Source organism: Hyla sarda, chromosome 1 (genome assembly GCF_029499605.1).
Source record: "Hyla sarda isolate aHylSar1 chromosome 1, aHylSar1.hap1, whole genome shotgun sequence".
NCBI lineage: Eukaryota > Metazoa > Chordata > Amphibia > Anura > Hylidae > Hyla > Hyla sarda.
The window spans coordinates 291746320-291763992 of record NC_079189.1 but is presented as its reverse complement, the minus strand read 5'-3'; the positions used below and the strand labels follow the sequence as shown (position 1 = coordinate 291763992).

The 17673-nt window shown below is 44.7% G+C and overlaps 1 protein-coding gene across 7 annotated transcripts; it reads left to right on the top strand.

The window, feature by feature from the left end:
* The first annotated feature begins 2149 nt into the window (after positions 1-2149).
* Positions 2150-17386, top strand: FAM174C (family with sequence similarity 174 member C). 7 transcript variants are annotated; one of them, XM_056517192.1, is made up of 6 exons: positions 2155-2378; positions 3920-3969; positions 5591-5650; positions 9369-9601; positions 16646-16765; positions 16858-17386. In XM_056517192.1, exons 3-6 carry the CDS (start codon positions 5645-5647, stop codon positions 16859-16861), a joined length of 363 nt encoding a protein of 120 aa, XP_056373167.1. In that variant the 5' UTR covers positions 2155-2378; positions 3920-3969; positions 5591-5644; the 3' UTR covers positions 16862-17386. The 7 variants fall into 7 exon arrangements, with proteins under 7 accessions (XP_056373183.1, XP_056373167.1, XP_056373139.1 ...); XM_056517164.1 differs by having other exon boundaries at positions 5586-5650; XM_056517183.1 differs by having other exon boundaries at positions 2354-2372; positions 5586-5650.
* Positions 17387-17673: the final 287 nt, after the last annotated feature.

The following is a 17673-nucleotide window of genomic DNA, read 5'->3' as shown; positions in this document are numbered from 1 at the left end:
ATCCCCTTCCTCCACCTCTCCCTCTCCTCCCCACTCTGTACAGGACTCCACTGCACTGAGGCTGCTTCCGGGTGTACACAGGAAGCGGCACATGCACAGTGGAGTATCTCTGGTTAGTGCGGGGGGGGGGGGGGAGTTTAGTGACAGTTTTCCTTTAAGTATTTAAAAATCTTAATCCTTCCAGTACTTATCAGCTAATGTATGCTCCACAGGAAGTTCTTTTCTTTTTTAATTTCTTTTCTGTCTGACCACAGTGCTCTCTGCTGACACCTCTGTCCATGTCAGGAACTGTCCAGAGCAGGTTAGATTTGCTATGGGGATTTTCTCCTACTCTGGACAGTTCCTGAAATGGACAGAGGCATCAGCAGAGAGCACTGTGGTCAGACAGAAAATAAATTCAAATATAAAAGAACTTCCTCTGTAGTATACAGCAGCTGATAAGTACTGGAAGGATTAAGAATTTTTAATAGAAGTAATTTACAAATTTGTTTAACTTTCTGGCACCAGGTGATTTAAAAAAACAAAACAAATTCCCACCGGAGTACCCGGATTCCCACCGGATTTTTGTTTTTTCCTCCTCATGTTCTAAAAGACATAACACTTTCAATTTTCCACTTACAGGCGCATAACAAGGCTTACTTTTTGTGCCACCAATTGTAATTAGCAATGACATCACTCATTTTACTACAAAATCTACAGTGGAACAAAAAAATAAATTATTTGAGGGGCAAAATTGAAAAAAAATATATAAAAAGCCGTTTTGTAACTTCTGGGGCACCTTTTGTTACAAATTACACGTTTTCTTTAACTTTTTGTACACAAATTAGTATGCTTATAATTATACTCTTGACTCCTATAACTTTTTTATTTTTCCATATTCAGGGATTCTTGAACCATGATCTGTAGTTTTTTTCGGTACCATTTTTGTTTTGATGGGACTTTTTGATCATTTCAGAGGTGCGAAATGGCTATTAACTCCTGTTGGCATCCAAGCCTTTTACCCTGCAATGTGTGATGTCTCCATTTGAAATAAAGAAACATTTTGAGGGAAATTTATCAAAAACTGGTGCAATTGCCCATGGCAACCAATCAGATTGCTTCTTTCATTTTTTAAGGAGTCCTGTGAAAAATGAAAGAAGCGATCTGATTGGCTGCTTTGGGCAACTGCACCACTTTTCCTCTACACAGGTTTTGATACCCCCCCCCCCTTACGCTTTACCTGTGGGGAGTGCCTCCAGAACATCTTCTATCTACATTGTGCTATGAACTTTTCCTATATCAATTGAACACCTCCTGGACTGCATTGCTATTCCCACTGTTGTACATAACCTAACTGTGCTTCGGTGCGACAGAGCGCGGAAACGCTTGGTGTTTGTGGCAACTGCTATTTCTATTTGTAATTTCCCCTACATTAGGTTGGCAGCAGATGCCACCCACATTAGGAAAGAAGGCAGACGTCCCCCACATTAGATTGGCAGCAGATTCCTTCCATCGTAGGCAGATGTCTCTCACATAGTAGGTGACAGATTCCATCCATAGTAGGCTGCATTTCCCCTACAGTAGGTGGCAGTACCCCCATAGTAGGCTTCATTTCCCCCATAGTAGGCGCCTGTACCCTGATAGTAGGCAGCAGTTTCCCCATAGCAGGCATCTGTATCCCCATAGTAGGCAGCAGTACCCATATATTAGGCAGCTGTGTCCCCCCCCATATTAGGCAGCAGTGTCCCCCATAGTAAGCAGCAGCAGTTTTGTTTCCCCCATAGTAGGCAGCAGCATTTTTCATACTGCTCTGGTAAAAATGAAAGCGGAACGGTGATTGGTTGCCGTGGGCAACAAAGAAAATCTTACCATTAAGACAGCTCCCAAAATTTGGACAGAGGGCTCTGAGATGGGTGACTAGGTCACAGGCATAGGCAACCTTCTGCACTGCAGACGTTTTGGACTACATCTCCCATGATGCTCTTACAGCCAAAATGCTGACAAAGCATTGTGGAAAATGTAGTCCAAAACATCTGCAGTGCCGAAGGTTGCCTATGCCTGGATTAGGAGTACTTTTTTTTTTTTTTTTTTTTTTTTAATAAGCACATCCCTGATAGTCCAGGGCAGTTAAGGGGTTAATGCCGCCATCTTTTCACTATATTTTGACAAGCACTACCGCCTGCTCGAATGCATGTACGTAGCTGTTCCCTTCTCTCTACCCACCTCCGACCCGGGCTGTTATGTCACATGACACAAGGTTGTCGTCCTGGGTCGGCGTCACGTGACTTTTATAGTGACGTGTCCGCTGCGTGATTGGTGTTGGGAAGGGCTGATGCAGGAAGTGGCGGCGTCCAGTGTCTTTACTGTTGAGCGGATCCGGCGGCTGGACAGCTGTGAGTGTGAGTACCCGTGGAGTAGTGAGTGTTCTCCGGGAGCGGCAGGGCACGGTGTACTGTAGCACATGGTTATAGATAGCTGATGGCGGCTGCAGGCTCATGACACTTGTAGCTGTGTTATGTGTAGGAGATAAGGAATCTCTGAGCCAGTGGTTTCCAACCAGGGTGCCTCCAGCTGTTGAAAAACTACAACTCCCAGCATGCCTGGACAGCCGAAGGCTGTCCAGGCATGCTGGGAGTTGTAGTTTTGCAACAGCTGGAGGCACCCTGGTTGGGAAACTCTGCTCTGAGCTGTGATTGTAGGATATGCTGCTTCCTGGCACTGCCCTACATGTAGCACCAGACATTGGGGAATCCTCATTGGCAGTGCTACCCTAGGCCATGTGTGCTGGCAGACATATAGTGCAGTGACTGTCTGGGAGTTACACTTTGGGCACCAATGGTATAGTGTTTGACAGTAGGGTCAGAATAATGGATTGGGAAGCTTTCCCTCATCTAAGGCTGTCAGGGGGAACAAGGTTTTGCCACCCTGTTTTTTTATTGTCCATCCCTCTGTGTCCCCAAGGATAAATGACACTTTGGGCGACAATTTTTATATTCTGGAGTTCTCCTTTAACAGACACCCATAGTGCCGGCAGTAGTAAAAAAATAAAGATGTACATACCTTCCTCCAGTAACCGGCTCCTCTCTCCGCAGCAATCCACTTCCTGGTTGCCGGTGGTCGGATGAATCATACTGCGCTCAGCCAATCACCAGCCGCAGCGAAGTCAAACTCGGCCGGCGATAGGCTGAGCGGCAGTGTGAGAACGCTTCAGGACACACAATTCTTCACTACACCGGCACTTGCGGCCAGGGCCGAAAACGTCACACTGCCGCTAAGCCTATCGCCGGCCGAGTCGGGACTTCACTGCGGCCGGTGATTGGTTAAGCGCAGGAAGAGGATCACGGCGGAGACCGGAGCCGGTTACCGGAGGCCCTGGGGGAGCGGAGGAAGGTATGTACATCTTTATTTTTTTTGCTGCCGGCACTATGGTCGACAGTTTTTATATTCCGGAGTTCTCCTTTCTGTAATACAAGTTAAAGCAGTTGCCTGCCCAAAAGTTTTTTTTGTTTTGAAAAAAGAAAAAAACAAACTTACCTCTCACATGAGCCCCATGTTCCAATGTCTGCCACGCTTCACCTCCTAATACGTCAGTGTTGCATGGCCAATCACTGGCTGAGGAGTAACACAACTGCGGCCATCATTTTGGGCATCACCACCAGGAAGTGGAGCAGCTATACAGGAGGCTGCGGGCAGCAAGTGAGAGGTAAGTATGAGTGTTTTTTTTTTTTATATATATTTTTTTTTTCCGTAAAAAAAAAAAATCTTTAGGTAAAAGCACTCACTGCACATTGCCTCCCCAAAGTCTAGTATTTCTCATTGTCATTAAAAAATGACCTATTGTTTAAAGTTTTTTTTCTTTATTTTTTTTTCTAAATATTATAAAATATTATTACATATTATAAAATGAACCTGAACGTTTGCACTTTGCTGTTCTGTACAGATCACTTTCCAGCAGTGTCTTCCTTATCACAGACTGGAGTACAGTAACAGGTAACACCAATATGTATAGTAATCAGGTCATTCACAATAGATGGTGATAAGAACTCACCCTCTTCCCCTCCCTACACAGTGACCTCTGCACAGGTACTGGCACTGTTTAAAGGGGTACTCCTGTGGAAAAGTATTTTTTTCAAATCAACCGGTGCTAGAAAGTTTAAACAGGTTTGTAAATTACTTCTATTAAATAATCTTAATCCTTCCAGTACTTATCAGCTGCTGTATGCTACACAGGAAGTTGTATAGTTCTTTTCTGCCTTACCACAGTGCCCTCTGTCCATGTCAGGAACTGTCCAGAGTAGCAGCAAATCCACATAACAAACCTCTCCTGCTTTGGACAGTTCCTGACACAGACAGAGGTGTCAGCAGAGAGCACTGTGGTCAGACTGGAAAGAACTTTACAACTTCCCGTGGAGCATACAGCAGCTGATAAGTACTGGAAGGATGAAGATTTTTTAATAGAAGTAATTTACAAACCTGTTTCTTTCTAGCACCAGTTGATTTGAAAAAAAAAAAAAAAAATATATATATATATATATATATATATATATATATATATATATATATATATATATAGTTTTCCACCCGAGTACCCCTTTAAGTAGAAGACCATTCTAGTCAGTGCTACCCACACTATTGGCCTATACTAGAAGGTCAATGCGGGTGACACTGATGACAGAATTATGTATAATTGTTTATTTATTATACACACACACACATCTGGCAGCTGCATGCGACCAAATCGCGCCAGCCGGTCATTGTACGAGTTTGCTGGTAAACGTGGTGATCGGCTGATGCTTTTTAGCCACATGTTGTGCCGAATTGTTTGTTTTAATCCTAATAAAAGGGGCCATGTGAGGTTTAGGAGCGATCTTTATCGTACAACATTTGGCACTATCTATGACTAAGCAATTAGAGATGAGCAAACTTACAGTAAATTCGATTCGTCACGAACTTCTCGGCTCGGCAGTTGATGACTTATCCTGCATAAATTAGTTCAGCCTTCAGGTGCTCCGGTGGGCTGGAAAAGGTGGATACATTCCTAGGAAAGAGTCTCCTAGGACTGTATCCACCTTTTCCGGCCCATGGGAGCACCTGAAGGCTGAACTAATTTATGCAGGATAAGACATCAACTGCCGAGCCGAGAAGTTCGTGATGAATCGAATTTACTGTAAGTTCGCTCATCTCTGTGAGCAATCTTGCTTTAGTACACTATTGATATCACAAGGGTGTCTGATACATGGTTGACATCTTCGCTAAGGCTTACATGCAGATTTCACCCATTTTCATATGGGGTAGCAAAAATACATACCATATTTTGCTGCGTAATACAGCATGTATGACCCTACCCATAATAGGTGAAATCTTATGTTTTTCCAGGAATTTATAGAAAATTCTGTGAAGAAAAATGTAAAAAAAAAAAAAAAAAATGTCCCAAATGCAATGTGAACAGAATCTTTATAGACACAGTTGTGTATGTTATATGGCTAAATATGGCAGCTGTCTACACTGTTACAAACACCGCAACACCGATTCCTGTAGATTCTGACCTGTACTGTATTATACAATCCTAGCATGTTTGTGTCATTTGACAATTTTCTTTTTCTTAGAACAGTTGTTGAAGAAAATCTTAAGGGGCTGCCGTAAGACAAAACATCGGAGTTAAAGTATGGAGGTTGGTTAATGAAGTCTTTACATATTTCAGTAAATCCTAGCAGCAAATTATGACTCAAATCTCTCTTCACAAACAGTACCGCAATCTCCATAAATTCCCTCCCTTAGGCCATGTTCACACAATGAAATTTCCGTGCAGAATTCCGCATGAGAATACCATATAAAAACAAAAAATTTGGAGAGCGGACAGGATCTACTATAAAGTTTATAGTAGATCCAGTCCGCTCTCTAAATTTTTTTTGTATTTTTTTGTTTTAATCTTATTTGGAGGGATTTGGAACTGACCGAAATGGATCGCAGTGGATAAGGATCTATGCGGGATATTGCAATATAGGCAATTTAAAAGTGTGAGTGGCTTGTAAAAGAACCACTCGCCAAGTGTAAGTCTGTTTCCTTATTTTCTGTAGTTAGAAGTCCTTGGTTGTTGAAAATATCTTGGGACCGCTCCCAAAAGAATTTTTTTTCTGTACTTTTCACTATAGGCAAAAGAATACCACACAGACATTCCGCTGCAGCAGAGTCCTATTGATTTCTGGAGTATGCAGAAAGAATAGACATGTCTTTTCTTTCTGTGGAGTCCGAATGGAAATTCATTGCCATCTATGAAATTATGATTTTCCAAGAGGTCCTAGTGCCGGTGCTCCACTGCTGGAATGTCCGCACGGAAAATTTCCACAGTTTGAGCATAGCCTTATTGTGATGGCTTCATTAAAGAAGGCAGCTGTGAGGAATGATTTCCTTGTCTGATCTTCTGCATGTAAAGGAAGAGGTTTGAATATTCTCAAAATGAATCTGCCTAAGGCCTTTTCCCTCATGCTGCTGAACGCATGCACTGAACCATGTCCTCATGCGTTCACCTTGCGTGCATTCATGTGTGTACTGCTGGCAAATAGTAATATGAGGTGGGAACTTGAGCTCTTAGGAGAGAAGCTGCTTGAAGGTAAGTTCAGCACAGGAGCCAAGCCCTGTACAGGAGATGACAGGGGGTCCCAGCAGTTTGACCCCCGCAATCAGACACATTCCTTATCCACAGGAATTCCCTGGAATACCCCTTTAACATACACATTAGAGGAAAGTCAGCCAAACCCAGTAGCTTTGATGGGGCCTTTTTTATGAGCACTTTTTGACATTGAACTGGACTTCTGACATTCAACAGAATTGTCTGGCAACAGCTTATTCCCCCCTCTTCATACTGAAAATATGTACATGCTTGGTCAAGCCAAATGTGTATGGGGTTGTTGGGAGGAATAGCTGTCAGCCAACAGCATCTAAAGTGCATGGTCACCTAAATATGACCCCCCCCCCCCCCCCCAATATTTATTAGTAGGGTTAAAGCATAGTAAAATTAAACTGTTGTTCTGATAAATGGGCTTGTTTTTTGATATCTTGCTGGAGGTGAAATTAAACCAAAAGTTCATACTTGGCTACTTCAGTTCTGCAGGTCCTGGTGTGACATCATCTGGTGCCTCACTCATCACTCTTTCTTCTTGGTTATGCAATAGTTGTCTTATCAGGATCTACCTGCTTAGCCAGTCACTGACTATAGGGATGTGGAAATCCTATCGCCCGACGCCTAGGACAAGTAGTTCCGGGCGCCGTGCAGGTGGATTTTCGTAGATTTTGCCCTGTATCGGGCTAGCGGGGATAGACCGACTTCCCCCTTATTTTTCTTTAATGCCGCTGTGAGGCGCAGAAGGCGATGCAAGACTGCACCTCACACCGGCGCTCAGAGTGTATGGAGGGGGCGGCGGCCCACAGCTGATTTCAGTAGCCTGGGGCCACTGCTCAGAGCCCCCCCCCCCCCAACAGATTGTTGCTGGGAGCAGATTTGCAGACGTGCGCTGCGCAGGCACGCACGAGTCTGTTCTTAGCTCCTTAGGTGCCGGCCGGCTGGATCTTTATGGGTGTGAAAAGTGGCTGGCTCAGATGAGAAGGCTGAGCATGCAGGCGGCAGGAAGGGTGGTTGTATATGTATGTAATGTATGATTAGGGGGAGGGGGGATCAGCGGTGGGTGTATGTATGATGTGTATGATATATGTGTGATGTATGTGTATGATGTCTGTGTATATATGATGTGTTTGTGCATGTAATGTATGATGAGGGGGCACAGCGGCAGGTGAATGTATGGTGTGAGTCTGTGTGATGTGTATGTAATGTATGATGTAGGGGGGGCAGCAACGGATGTATGTATGATGTGTGCATATGTATGGTGTGAGTGTATGTGATGTGTGGATGTGTGAATGTAATGTATGATGTGGAGGGGGCAGCGGCGGGTGTATGGATGATGTGTCTGTATGTAATGTATGATATGGGCTGCTGCCAGTTGTGCTCATTTTTAAATTTATTTTTAGTGGCTTCTGGCCACCTGCACTAAATTGCACCACCAGAATCCCACCCCCTCCATACTCGCCCGACGACCAAGAGCCCCACGGATGCACGCAAACGCACCCGAACCAAAACTACAACTTCCAGCATGTTGCACCGAAACCTAAACTGTAGAACTATAAAGTGCAACATGCTGGGAGTTGTAGTTTTGGTTCAGGTCAGCTGCAGAGCCATAGGCTGCATCAGGGCATGCTGGGTGTTGTAGTTACGAACTGTAATTTCCAGTATTCCTTGACACAGCCTATGGCTCTGCAGCTGACACGAACCAAAACTACAACTCCCAGCATGTTACACAAGAACCTTAACTGTACTACTATACAGTGCAACATGCTGCAACACCCACACAACCATAGGCTGTATCAGGGCATGCTGGGAGTTGTAGTTACGAACTGTAATTTCCAGTATTCCTTGACACAGCCTATGGCTCTGCAGCTGACACGAACCAAAACTACAACTCCCAGCATGTTACATAATAACCTTAACTGTACTACTATACAGTGCAACATGCTGCAACACCCACACAACTATAGGCTGTATCAGGGCATGCTGGGAGTTGTAGTTATCTAGTAACTAAATGCAACTTCCAGGATTTTCTGACACAAAAGGCACCGCATAAACTGGAGAAGCAGAACAACCCCCAGTAGCACAGTGTTGTTCAGTGTTTTCCAATCAAAAGACTCCATATATAAGTCCCTATGAAGACTGAAAAATAGTGATTAAAATATTTTAAGTGCATATATATGTGAATAAGCCCCTTTCCTAATAAAAGTTCTGATAATAAATGGTTCCAATAAAAACTACAGATCACGGCACATAAGATTACCCTCATACATCCCTGTATATGGAAAAATTGGCGTGCTGCGATCACCTTGGCCGCAATTAAACCATTAGATCACCGCTGTCTAAGTTGACAGCAGTGTTTAAAGGGATCTTATATCCATCCCTGGTGGTCTAGTGGGGTGAATTGTACTATTTTGGTTGAAATTATTTTATCTACCAGGACAAGTGGATTTTCTTGAGGGACAAATAGATTGTGTTCCGCTTTAGTCCCTTGGACAAGTAGTTTTTTTTTTTCAAATTTCCACACCCCTGCTGACTAAAGTGGGACCCTTCTGTAGCCAGTGATTGGCAGCTCCTGCTGAGACTATTAAGTTGCAGAAGTAGGAAAAAGCACTTGCGGGCAGGGGGCAGGATGACATCACACCAGGAGCTGTGGGGGAACAGGGTAGGTAAGTATGACTTTATCGTGCCCCAATCACAATATAAAATTATTTTTGTGTCAGGATAACCACTTTTAAGATAATTACTGATAAAATTCTGCTTGTTCTTGCAGATGTGGTGCTATTCATGTTTACTCATTTTTATGATTCCCGTATGTTGGAGTGCAGAAGGACAGGAAAATGCCACAGTGCTTGCAACAAGTACGACAGTCGCTACAAATTCTTCAATCACGAAACCTACTCAGTTATCCTTCTGGAGCAACTTTGAAATGATGCAGCGAGCATTCTATGTACTGATTGGAATCAGTGTGCTGGCGGTACTCTACTTTGTGATCCGGACTTGTAGGTAAGAAAAGGCTTGTGGTTAGACTCCATTTGTGATTTTTATTATTTTTTTTGCTTACTACTTAACAGCACTGTAGATGCGGCCGTTGCACTGACACTGGCATCTACAGTTTGAACTGTCAGGATCGAAGCTCCGCTCTTGACAGGTGCGGCGGGATCTTGGCTGTGTATATTAGGTTGTCTTTTTACAACAGTTTTTTATATACAGCCCGTGATTAGTCTGACCGTAGTGTAGACAGTGCTTCAGATTCCTGGCATAGAAATTTTTACTTTATACATTTGGATCATAACACTGTCTAACACACACACACACACGGGGGGGGGGGGATATTATCAAAACCTTTCTCGAAAAGTTGCTAGGTTGCCCATAGCAACCAATCAGATCTCTTCTTTTATTTCTAAAAAGGCCTCTGAAAAATCTAATTGGTTGCTATGGGCAACTTTTCCTCTAGACAGGTTTTGATAGATCTCCCCCCAAGGTATTTAAAAAATTGCTTTAGGCTAAGTTTCCACTTTGTTTTTTTCAGTCAAAAAAATGCTGCGGCCAGATGTTGGCTGCAAGTCAATTGAAAAACGCAAAATGCCATATCCACTTTGCGTTTTTCAAGTTGGCGTTTTTTTATTTTTTATTTTTTTTAAATCCTTTTGGCATTTTTAAGCTCCTTGGCAGTTTTTCAAAATCGCAGCATGTTGAGACGATGGCGTTTTTTTCACCGAAATCGTCTATGGGTCTGTGGGAGTAAAAAAAACACCAAGAAAAACATCATGTGGGTTTCAACATCATGTGGCGTTTTTGCAGGCGGTTTTTGTTCTGTTTTGGACTTGAGCGATCCAAAAAAGGCATGGGTATACTTTTTTTTAATAAAATTTTGTATCGTACCATTAAAAAATATGTAGTAGGGATAGAAAATATTGTATTCAACAAAAATTTTTATTTTTTATAACAACATTTTTATTTTTAAACAGGGATCAATTTGTGCGCGGGCAGGGAACTAAAATTGTAGCTGCCAATAATAAAAATGTAGAAAGGGGCCATTTAAATGTAAAAATAATTATATATTTTTTATAATTAATTTTGTTAAACTTTTTAATAGTAATGTATTTTAATAATGTGTTTAATAAAGTGTGTTTGTGTGTGTGTTTTTAACTTTCACTTTCTTACATTTTGTAGGTAGTACTACTACTCCCAGCATGGAACACACTGTTCCATGCTGGGACTAGTAGTACCTGAACTAATAGACAGATTGGCCCGGGTGTCACTTCTGACACCCATTGTGATCCTCCTATATAATGTATACAACTGGGCGGTACGGCCGCTCTTCTCTGGTCCCTTGCACTGTATTCTGCAGTGTATAGTTATCTTCACATCACAGATTCATATTTCCCACAGAGAGCTGTGATTGGTCGGATGGTTCCAGCCAATCACAACTAGGGCTGCGCGATATATCGCAAAAGCAATCTAATCGCAATTTTTGGGAAAACATGCGAATGTGACATATGGGGGGGGGGGGGGAGGAGAATGTGACATATGGGGGGGGGAGGAGAATGTGACATATGGGGGGGGGGAGGAGAATGTGACATATGGGGGGGGGGAGGAGAATGTGACATATTGGGGGGGGGAGGAGAATGTGACATATGGGGGGGGGAGGAGAATGTGACATATGGGGGGGGGAGGAGAATGTGACATATGGGGGGGGGGAGGAGAATGTGACATATGGGGGGGGGGAGGAGAATGTGACATATGGGGGGGGGGAGGAGAATGTGACATATGGGGGGGGAGGAGAATGTGACATAGGGGGGGGGAGGAGAATGTGACATAGGGGGGGGGGAGGAGAATGTGACATAGGGGGGGGGGAGGAGAATGTGACATAGGGGGGGGGGGAGGAGAATGTGACATAGGGGGGGGGGAGGAGAATGTGACATAGGGGGGGGGGAGGAGAATGTGACATATGGGGGGGGGAGGAGAATGTGACATATGGGGGGGGGGAGGAGAATGTGACATATGGGGGGGGGGAGGAGAATGTGACATATGGGGGGGGGGAGGAGAATGTGACATATGGGGGGGGGGGAGGAGAATGTGACATATGGGGGGGGGGAGGAGAATGTGACATATGGGGGGGGGGGGGAGGAGAATGTGACATATGGGGGGGGGGGGGAGGAGAATGTGACATATGGGGGGGGGGAGGAGAATGTGACATATGGGGGGGGGGAGGAGAATGTGACATATGGGGGGGGGGAGGAGAATGTGACATATGGGGGGGGGGAGGAGAATGTGACATATGGGGGGGGGGAGGAGAATGTGACATATGGGGGGGGGGAGGAGAATGTGACATATGGGGGGGGGGAGGAGAATGTGACATATGGGGGGGGGGAGGAGAATGTGACAAATGGGGGGGGGGGGGGGAGGAGAATGTGACAAATGGGGGGGGGGGGGAGGAGGAGAATGTGACAAATGGGGGGGGGGGGGAGGAGGAGAATGTGACATATGGGGGGGGGGGGAGGAGGAGAATGTGACATATGGGGGGGGGGAGGAGGAGAATGTGACATATGGGGGGGGGGAGGAGGAGAATGTGACATATGGGGGGGGGGGAGGAGGAGAATGTGACATATGGGGGGGGGGAGGAGGAGAATGTGACATATGGGGGGGGGGAGGAGAATGTGACAAATGGGGGGGGGAGGAGAATGTGACATATGGGGGGGGGGAGAATGTGACAAATGGGGGGGGGGGGAGGAGGAGAATGTGACATATGGGGGGGGGGAAGAGGAGAATGTGACATATGGGGGGGGGGAGGAGGAGAATGTGACATATGGGGGGGGGGAGGAGGAGAATGTGACATGGGGCCGGTGAGATGTGATATGGCGGGAGAATGTGACATATGGGGGGGGGGAGGAGGAGAATGTGACATATGGGGGGGGGAGGAGGAGAATGTGACATGGGGCCGGTGAGATGTGATATGGCGGGAGAATGTGGCGGGGAAGGGGGGATGTGGCATAGGGGAAAATGTGATGGGAGAGGATGTGACCATGAGGGGAGAATGTCACACGGGGAGAAAGAAATGAAATGGGAAGATGTGAAATGGGCGGTGGGCATAAAATGGGTGGATAGTTGTAAAATGGAGGAGATTTGACATAAAATGGCAGGATTTCACCATTTATTTATTATATCGCATCGCATATCGAAATCGCAATATTTAGCCCCATAATCGCAATCGCACATTTTCCCCATATCGTGCAGCCCTAATCATAACTCTCATATACGAATAGGTATATATGGCATATACACCATTGCAGAGGACCAGAGAAGTGCGGCAGTGCCGCCCCTGTGTCTATACATTATACAGGAGGATCACAGCGGGTGTCAGGAGTGACATTTGCTGTGATCTGTCCTTAACTGCAGGTACTACTACTCCCAACATGGAACACACTCTGCTCCATGCTGGGAGCTGTAGTACCTGCATTAAAATACAGATCACAACAGGTGTCAAAAGTGACACCCGCTGTGATCTGTCTATTAACCTCTTCAGGACATAGGGCGTATGGATACGCCCTGCATCCCGAGTCCTTAAGGACCGAGGGCGTATCCATACGCCCGTGGGAATTCCGGCCCCCACCGTTAGCCGGTTGGGGACCGGAGCCGGATGCCTGCTGAAATCGTTCAGCAGGCATCCCGGCATATCGCCCAGGGGGGTCATTATGCCCCCCCATGTCGGCGATCGCCGCAGATCGCTGGACAATTCAGTCCAGCGATCTGCGGCGATTCCGGGTCAATCGGGTCTCCGGTGACCCGGAATTACTGGCTGTTCGGGGCCGTCTCTGACGGCCCCGAACAGCCAGAGCCTGCAGGGGTGAGGTGGCACTGGTGCCACCTCACGATCGCCCTGATTCGTCGGCCGGATTACCGGCCGACCAATCAGGGCGCCTGCTGCGGGTGTCACTCCCGCACCCGCTCCGCCCCTCTTCCGGAGGACGTGAGCGGGTGCGGGAAGACGACCCCCGGTGCTGGGGACCCCGATCCCCGGCGCCCCTGTTGGGATCGGGGCCCCAGGAGCAGCTGCGGCGGCGAGGGACAGCCTGCGATGGAGCAGCAGCAGGAGGTGAGTTACAGCCTCCTGCTGTTGCTTAGCAACAGCTCCCAGCATGCAAAAAGGGCATGCTGGGAGCTGTAGTTATGCAACAGCAGGAGGCAGACCACCACAACTCCCAGCATTCCCTTATGGGCATGCTGGGACTTATGGTTTTGCAACAGCTGGAGGCACATTCTTTCTATGGAAAAGTGTACCTTCAGCTGTTGTATAAGTACAACTCCCAGCTTGCACAAACAGCTAAAGTGCATGCTGGGAGTTGTAGTGGTGCATCTGCTGGTTGCATAACTACAACTCCCAGCATGCCCGTTGGCTGTCGGTGACTGCTGAGAGTTGTAGTTTTGCAACAGCTGAAGGCACACTGGTTGTGAAACTCAGAGTTTTTTTTTACCTAACTCAGTGTTTCACGACCGGTGTGCCTCCAGCTGTTGCAAACTACAACTCTCAGCAGTCACCGTACACCATGCACCGTACATGCTGGGAGTTGTAGTTTTGCAACAGCTGGAGGCACACTGGTTGTGAAACACTGAGTTAGGTCACAAACTCAGTGATACATAACCAGTGTGCCTACAGTTGTTGCAAAACTGCAACTCTCAGCAGTCACCGACAGCCAACGGGCATGCTAGGTGTTGTAGTTATGCAACAGCTGGATGTCCCCCCCCCCCAATGTGAACGTACAGGGTACACTCACATGGGCGGAGGATTACAGTAAGTATCTGGCTGCAAATTTGAGCTGCCGCAAACTTTCTGCTGCAGCTCAAATTGCCAGCGAGAAACTACTGTGAACCCCCGCCTGTGCGACTGTACCCTAAAAACACTACACTACACTACCACAAAAAATAAAATAAAAAGTAAAAAACACTACATATACACATACCCCTACACAGCCCCCCTCCCCTCCCCAATAAAAATGAAAAACGTCTGGTACGCCACGGTTTCCAGAACGGAGCCTCCAGCTGTTGCAAAACAACTCCCAGTATTGTCGGACAGCCGTTGACTGTCCAGGCATGCTGGGAGTTTTGCAACAGCTGGAGGCACCCTGTTTGGGAATCACTGGCGTAGAATACCCCTATGTCCACCCCTATGCAATCCCTAATTTAGGCCTCAAATGCGCATGGCGCTCTCACTTTGGAGCCCTGTCGTATTTCAAGGCAACAGTTTAGGGTCACATATGGGGTATCGCCGTACTCGGGAGAAATTGTGTTACAAATTTTGGGGGGTATTTTCTGCTTTTACCCTTTTTAAAAATGTAAAATTTTGGGGAAAACAAGCATTTTAGGTAAAAAAAAAAAAAAAATTTTTACATATGCAAAAGTCGTGAAACACCTGTGGGGTATAAAGGTTCACTTAACCCCTTGTTACGTTCCCCGAGGGGTCTAGTTTCCAAAATGGTATGCCATGTGTTTTTTTTTGCTATCCTGGCACCATAGGGGCTTCCTAAATGCGGCATGCCCCCAGAGCAAAATTCGCTTTCAAAAAGCCAAATGTGACTCCTTCTCTTCTGAGACCTGTAGTGCGCCAGCAGAGCACTTTTCACCCCCATATGGGGTGTTTTCTGAATCGGGAGAAATTGGGCTTCAAATTTTTAGGGGTATTTTCTGCTATTACCCTTTTTAAAAATAAAAATTTTTTGGGAAAACAAGCATTTTAGGTAAAATTTTTTATTTTTTTTTACATTTGCAAAAGTCGGGAAACACCTGTGGGGTATTAAGGTTCACTTTATCCCATGTTACATTCCCCGAGGGGTCTAGTTTCCAAAATGGTATGCCATGTGGGGTTTTTTTGCTGTTCTGGCACCATAAGGGCTTCCTAAAGGTAACATGCCCCCCAAAAACCATTTCAGAAAAACGTACTCTCCAAAATCCCCTTGTCGCTCCTTCCCTTCTGAGCCCTCTACTGCGCCCGCCGAACATTTTACATAGACATATGAGGTATGTGCTTACTCGAGAGAAATTGGGCTACAAATACAAGTAAAAATTTTGTCCTTTTACCCCTTGTAAAAATTCTAAAATTGGGTCTACAAGAACATGTGAGTGTAAAAAATGAAGATTGTGAATTTTCTCCTTCACTTTGCTGCTATTCGTGTGAAACACCTAAAGGGTTAAAACACTTACTGAATGTCATTTTGAATACTTTGGGGGGTGTAGTTTTTATAATGGGGTCATTTATGGGGTATTTCTAATATGAAGACCCTTCAAATCCACTTCAAACCTGAACTGGTCCCTGAAAAATACTGAGTTTGAAAATTTTGTGAAAAATCGGAAAATTGCTGCTGACCGTTGAAGCCCTCTGGTGTCTTCCAAAAGTAAAAACACGTCAATTTTATGATGCAAACATAAAGTAGATATATTGTATATGTGAACCAAAAAAAAATGTATTCGTAATATCCATTTTCCTTACAAGCAGAAAGCTTCAAAGTTAGAAAAATGCTAAATTTTCAAATTTTTCATCAAATTTACGGATTTTTCACCAAGAAAGGATGCAAGTATCGACAAAAATTTACCACTATGTTAAAGTAGAATATGTCACGAAAAAACAATCTCGGAATCAGAATGATAACTAAAAGCATTCCAGAGTTATTAATGATTAAAGTGACAGTGGTCAGATGTGCAAAAAACGCTCCGGTCCTTAAGGCCAAAATGGGCTCCGTCCTGAAGGGGTTAAAATGCCAGAAATAAATGCCAAACACATGAAAATGCAGTGGTGGAAACTTAGTCTTGGAAAATGTAGCAAGCCTTTATAAGGCTGTTTTTATAAATCTTTCTGTATCTTCAGTACTTCAGCTACAATTGTCAATAAACTAGAATCAAACTAGTGATGTTTTTTCTTTTCTGACAGTTTAAGGTTTTGTCTTACTTGATTGAGGATCTGCAGTAATGTTTCCATTTTATGTTGGATGCTCTAGAATGCTGCCATTTTATAACCCAACTTGTTTTATTGAATTTACACCTATCATTCCTTAGTTTAAAAAAGAAGCCTCAGAGGAAGAAGTATGGTCTTCTCTCAGATTATGATGAAACTATGGAATTGGGGTCAATTGATAGTGATGAGGAGAAAATATTCGAATCAAGAAGTTTGAGAAGGTAAATGCTTGCATGGAGGTCTACAGATCTGAGAATACTATATTTTATCAAACAATATCGTCTTACTTTTTTTTTTCTTTTTTCATTGACAGGTGATTAGTAAAGTAAGAAATCTTGGATCACTAACCACAAACAAGCCCTGACTTTCTGTCCTTGTGATGACACAGACTGTTTCCTGTGGGATCTTGTGTTTTGAGGGGATATGTGCCCTGGTGACCAAACTGACTGCTGCCACTAAAAAAAACCTGACTGATTTTGGGCTTGGATGGTTTGTATTCTGCTGTGGGGAATTCCACAGTAAAGACTGACGTGGTTCTTTGGCCTTTGCACAAAATGTACATTCCATTTTGACAGTGGGACTAAGTTTCTAATGATATCTAACTTGGACTTGCAGCTACTAATGGTTGAGTAACAAATGCTTTCCTTTCACTTTTCCCAACTAAGTATTTGTTGAATCCTGTTGATAAAACAGGGTAATGATATGGTTCTTCTGCCAGGGAGTTTGGCAAAGATGCAGCTTCTTGCCCTGCACTACTTGTTTTGGTAGGATATTTTGTAACAAACATTTATTTTTCCACTGTGCCTTTTTATATATGAATAAAACTTTAAATTTAATCTTGATGTCTGTTGATTATTTTTCTCTAACTTATGTGATCATAGGCAAACCATAAAACCAGTCCATATAGTTTCTATGGGATCGGCACTCATATTTGACTGAGAAGCATCCACAAAAATACTAATAACAAAAGGGTTTTCCAGAATTAGGAAAACATGGCTGCTTTCTTTAACCCTTTCCCGCTATAGGATGTATGCATACGTCCAAGCATCCGACATGTTCGCGCATTTGGACATATGCCTACGTCCTAACGATAACGACGGACAGCACAGGAGTTCGGTGACAGGACCTG

What these genes read in the sequence shown, in the direction of transcription:
- FAM174C (XM_056517216.1), top strand. An exon ending in TTTGTGATCCGGACTTGTAG is followed by an intron (nt 9,602 to 16,645) that starts GTAAGAAAAGGC and finishes ATCATTCCTTAG; the next exon opens with TTTAAAAAAGAAGCCTCAGA.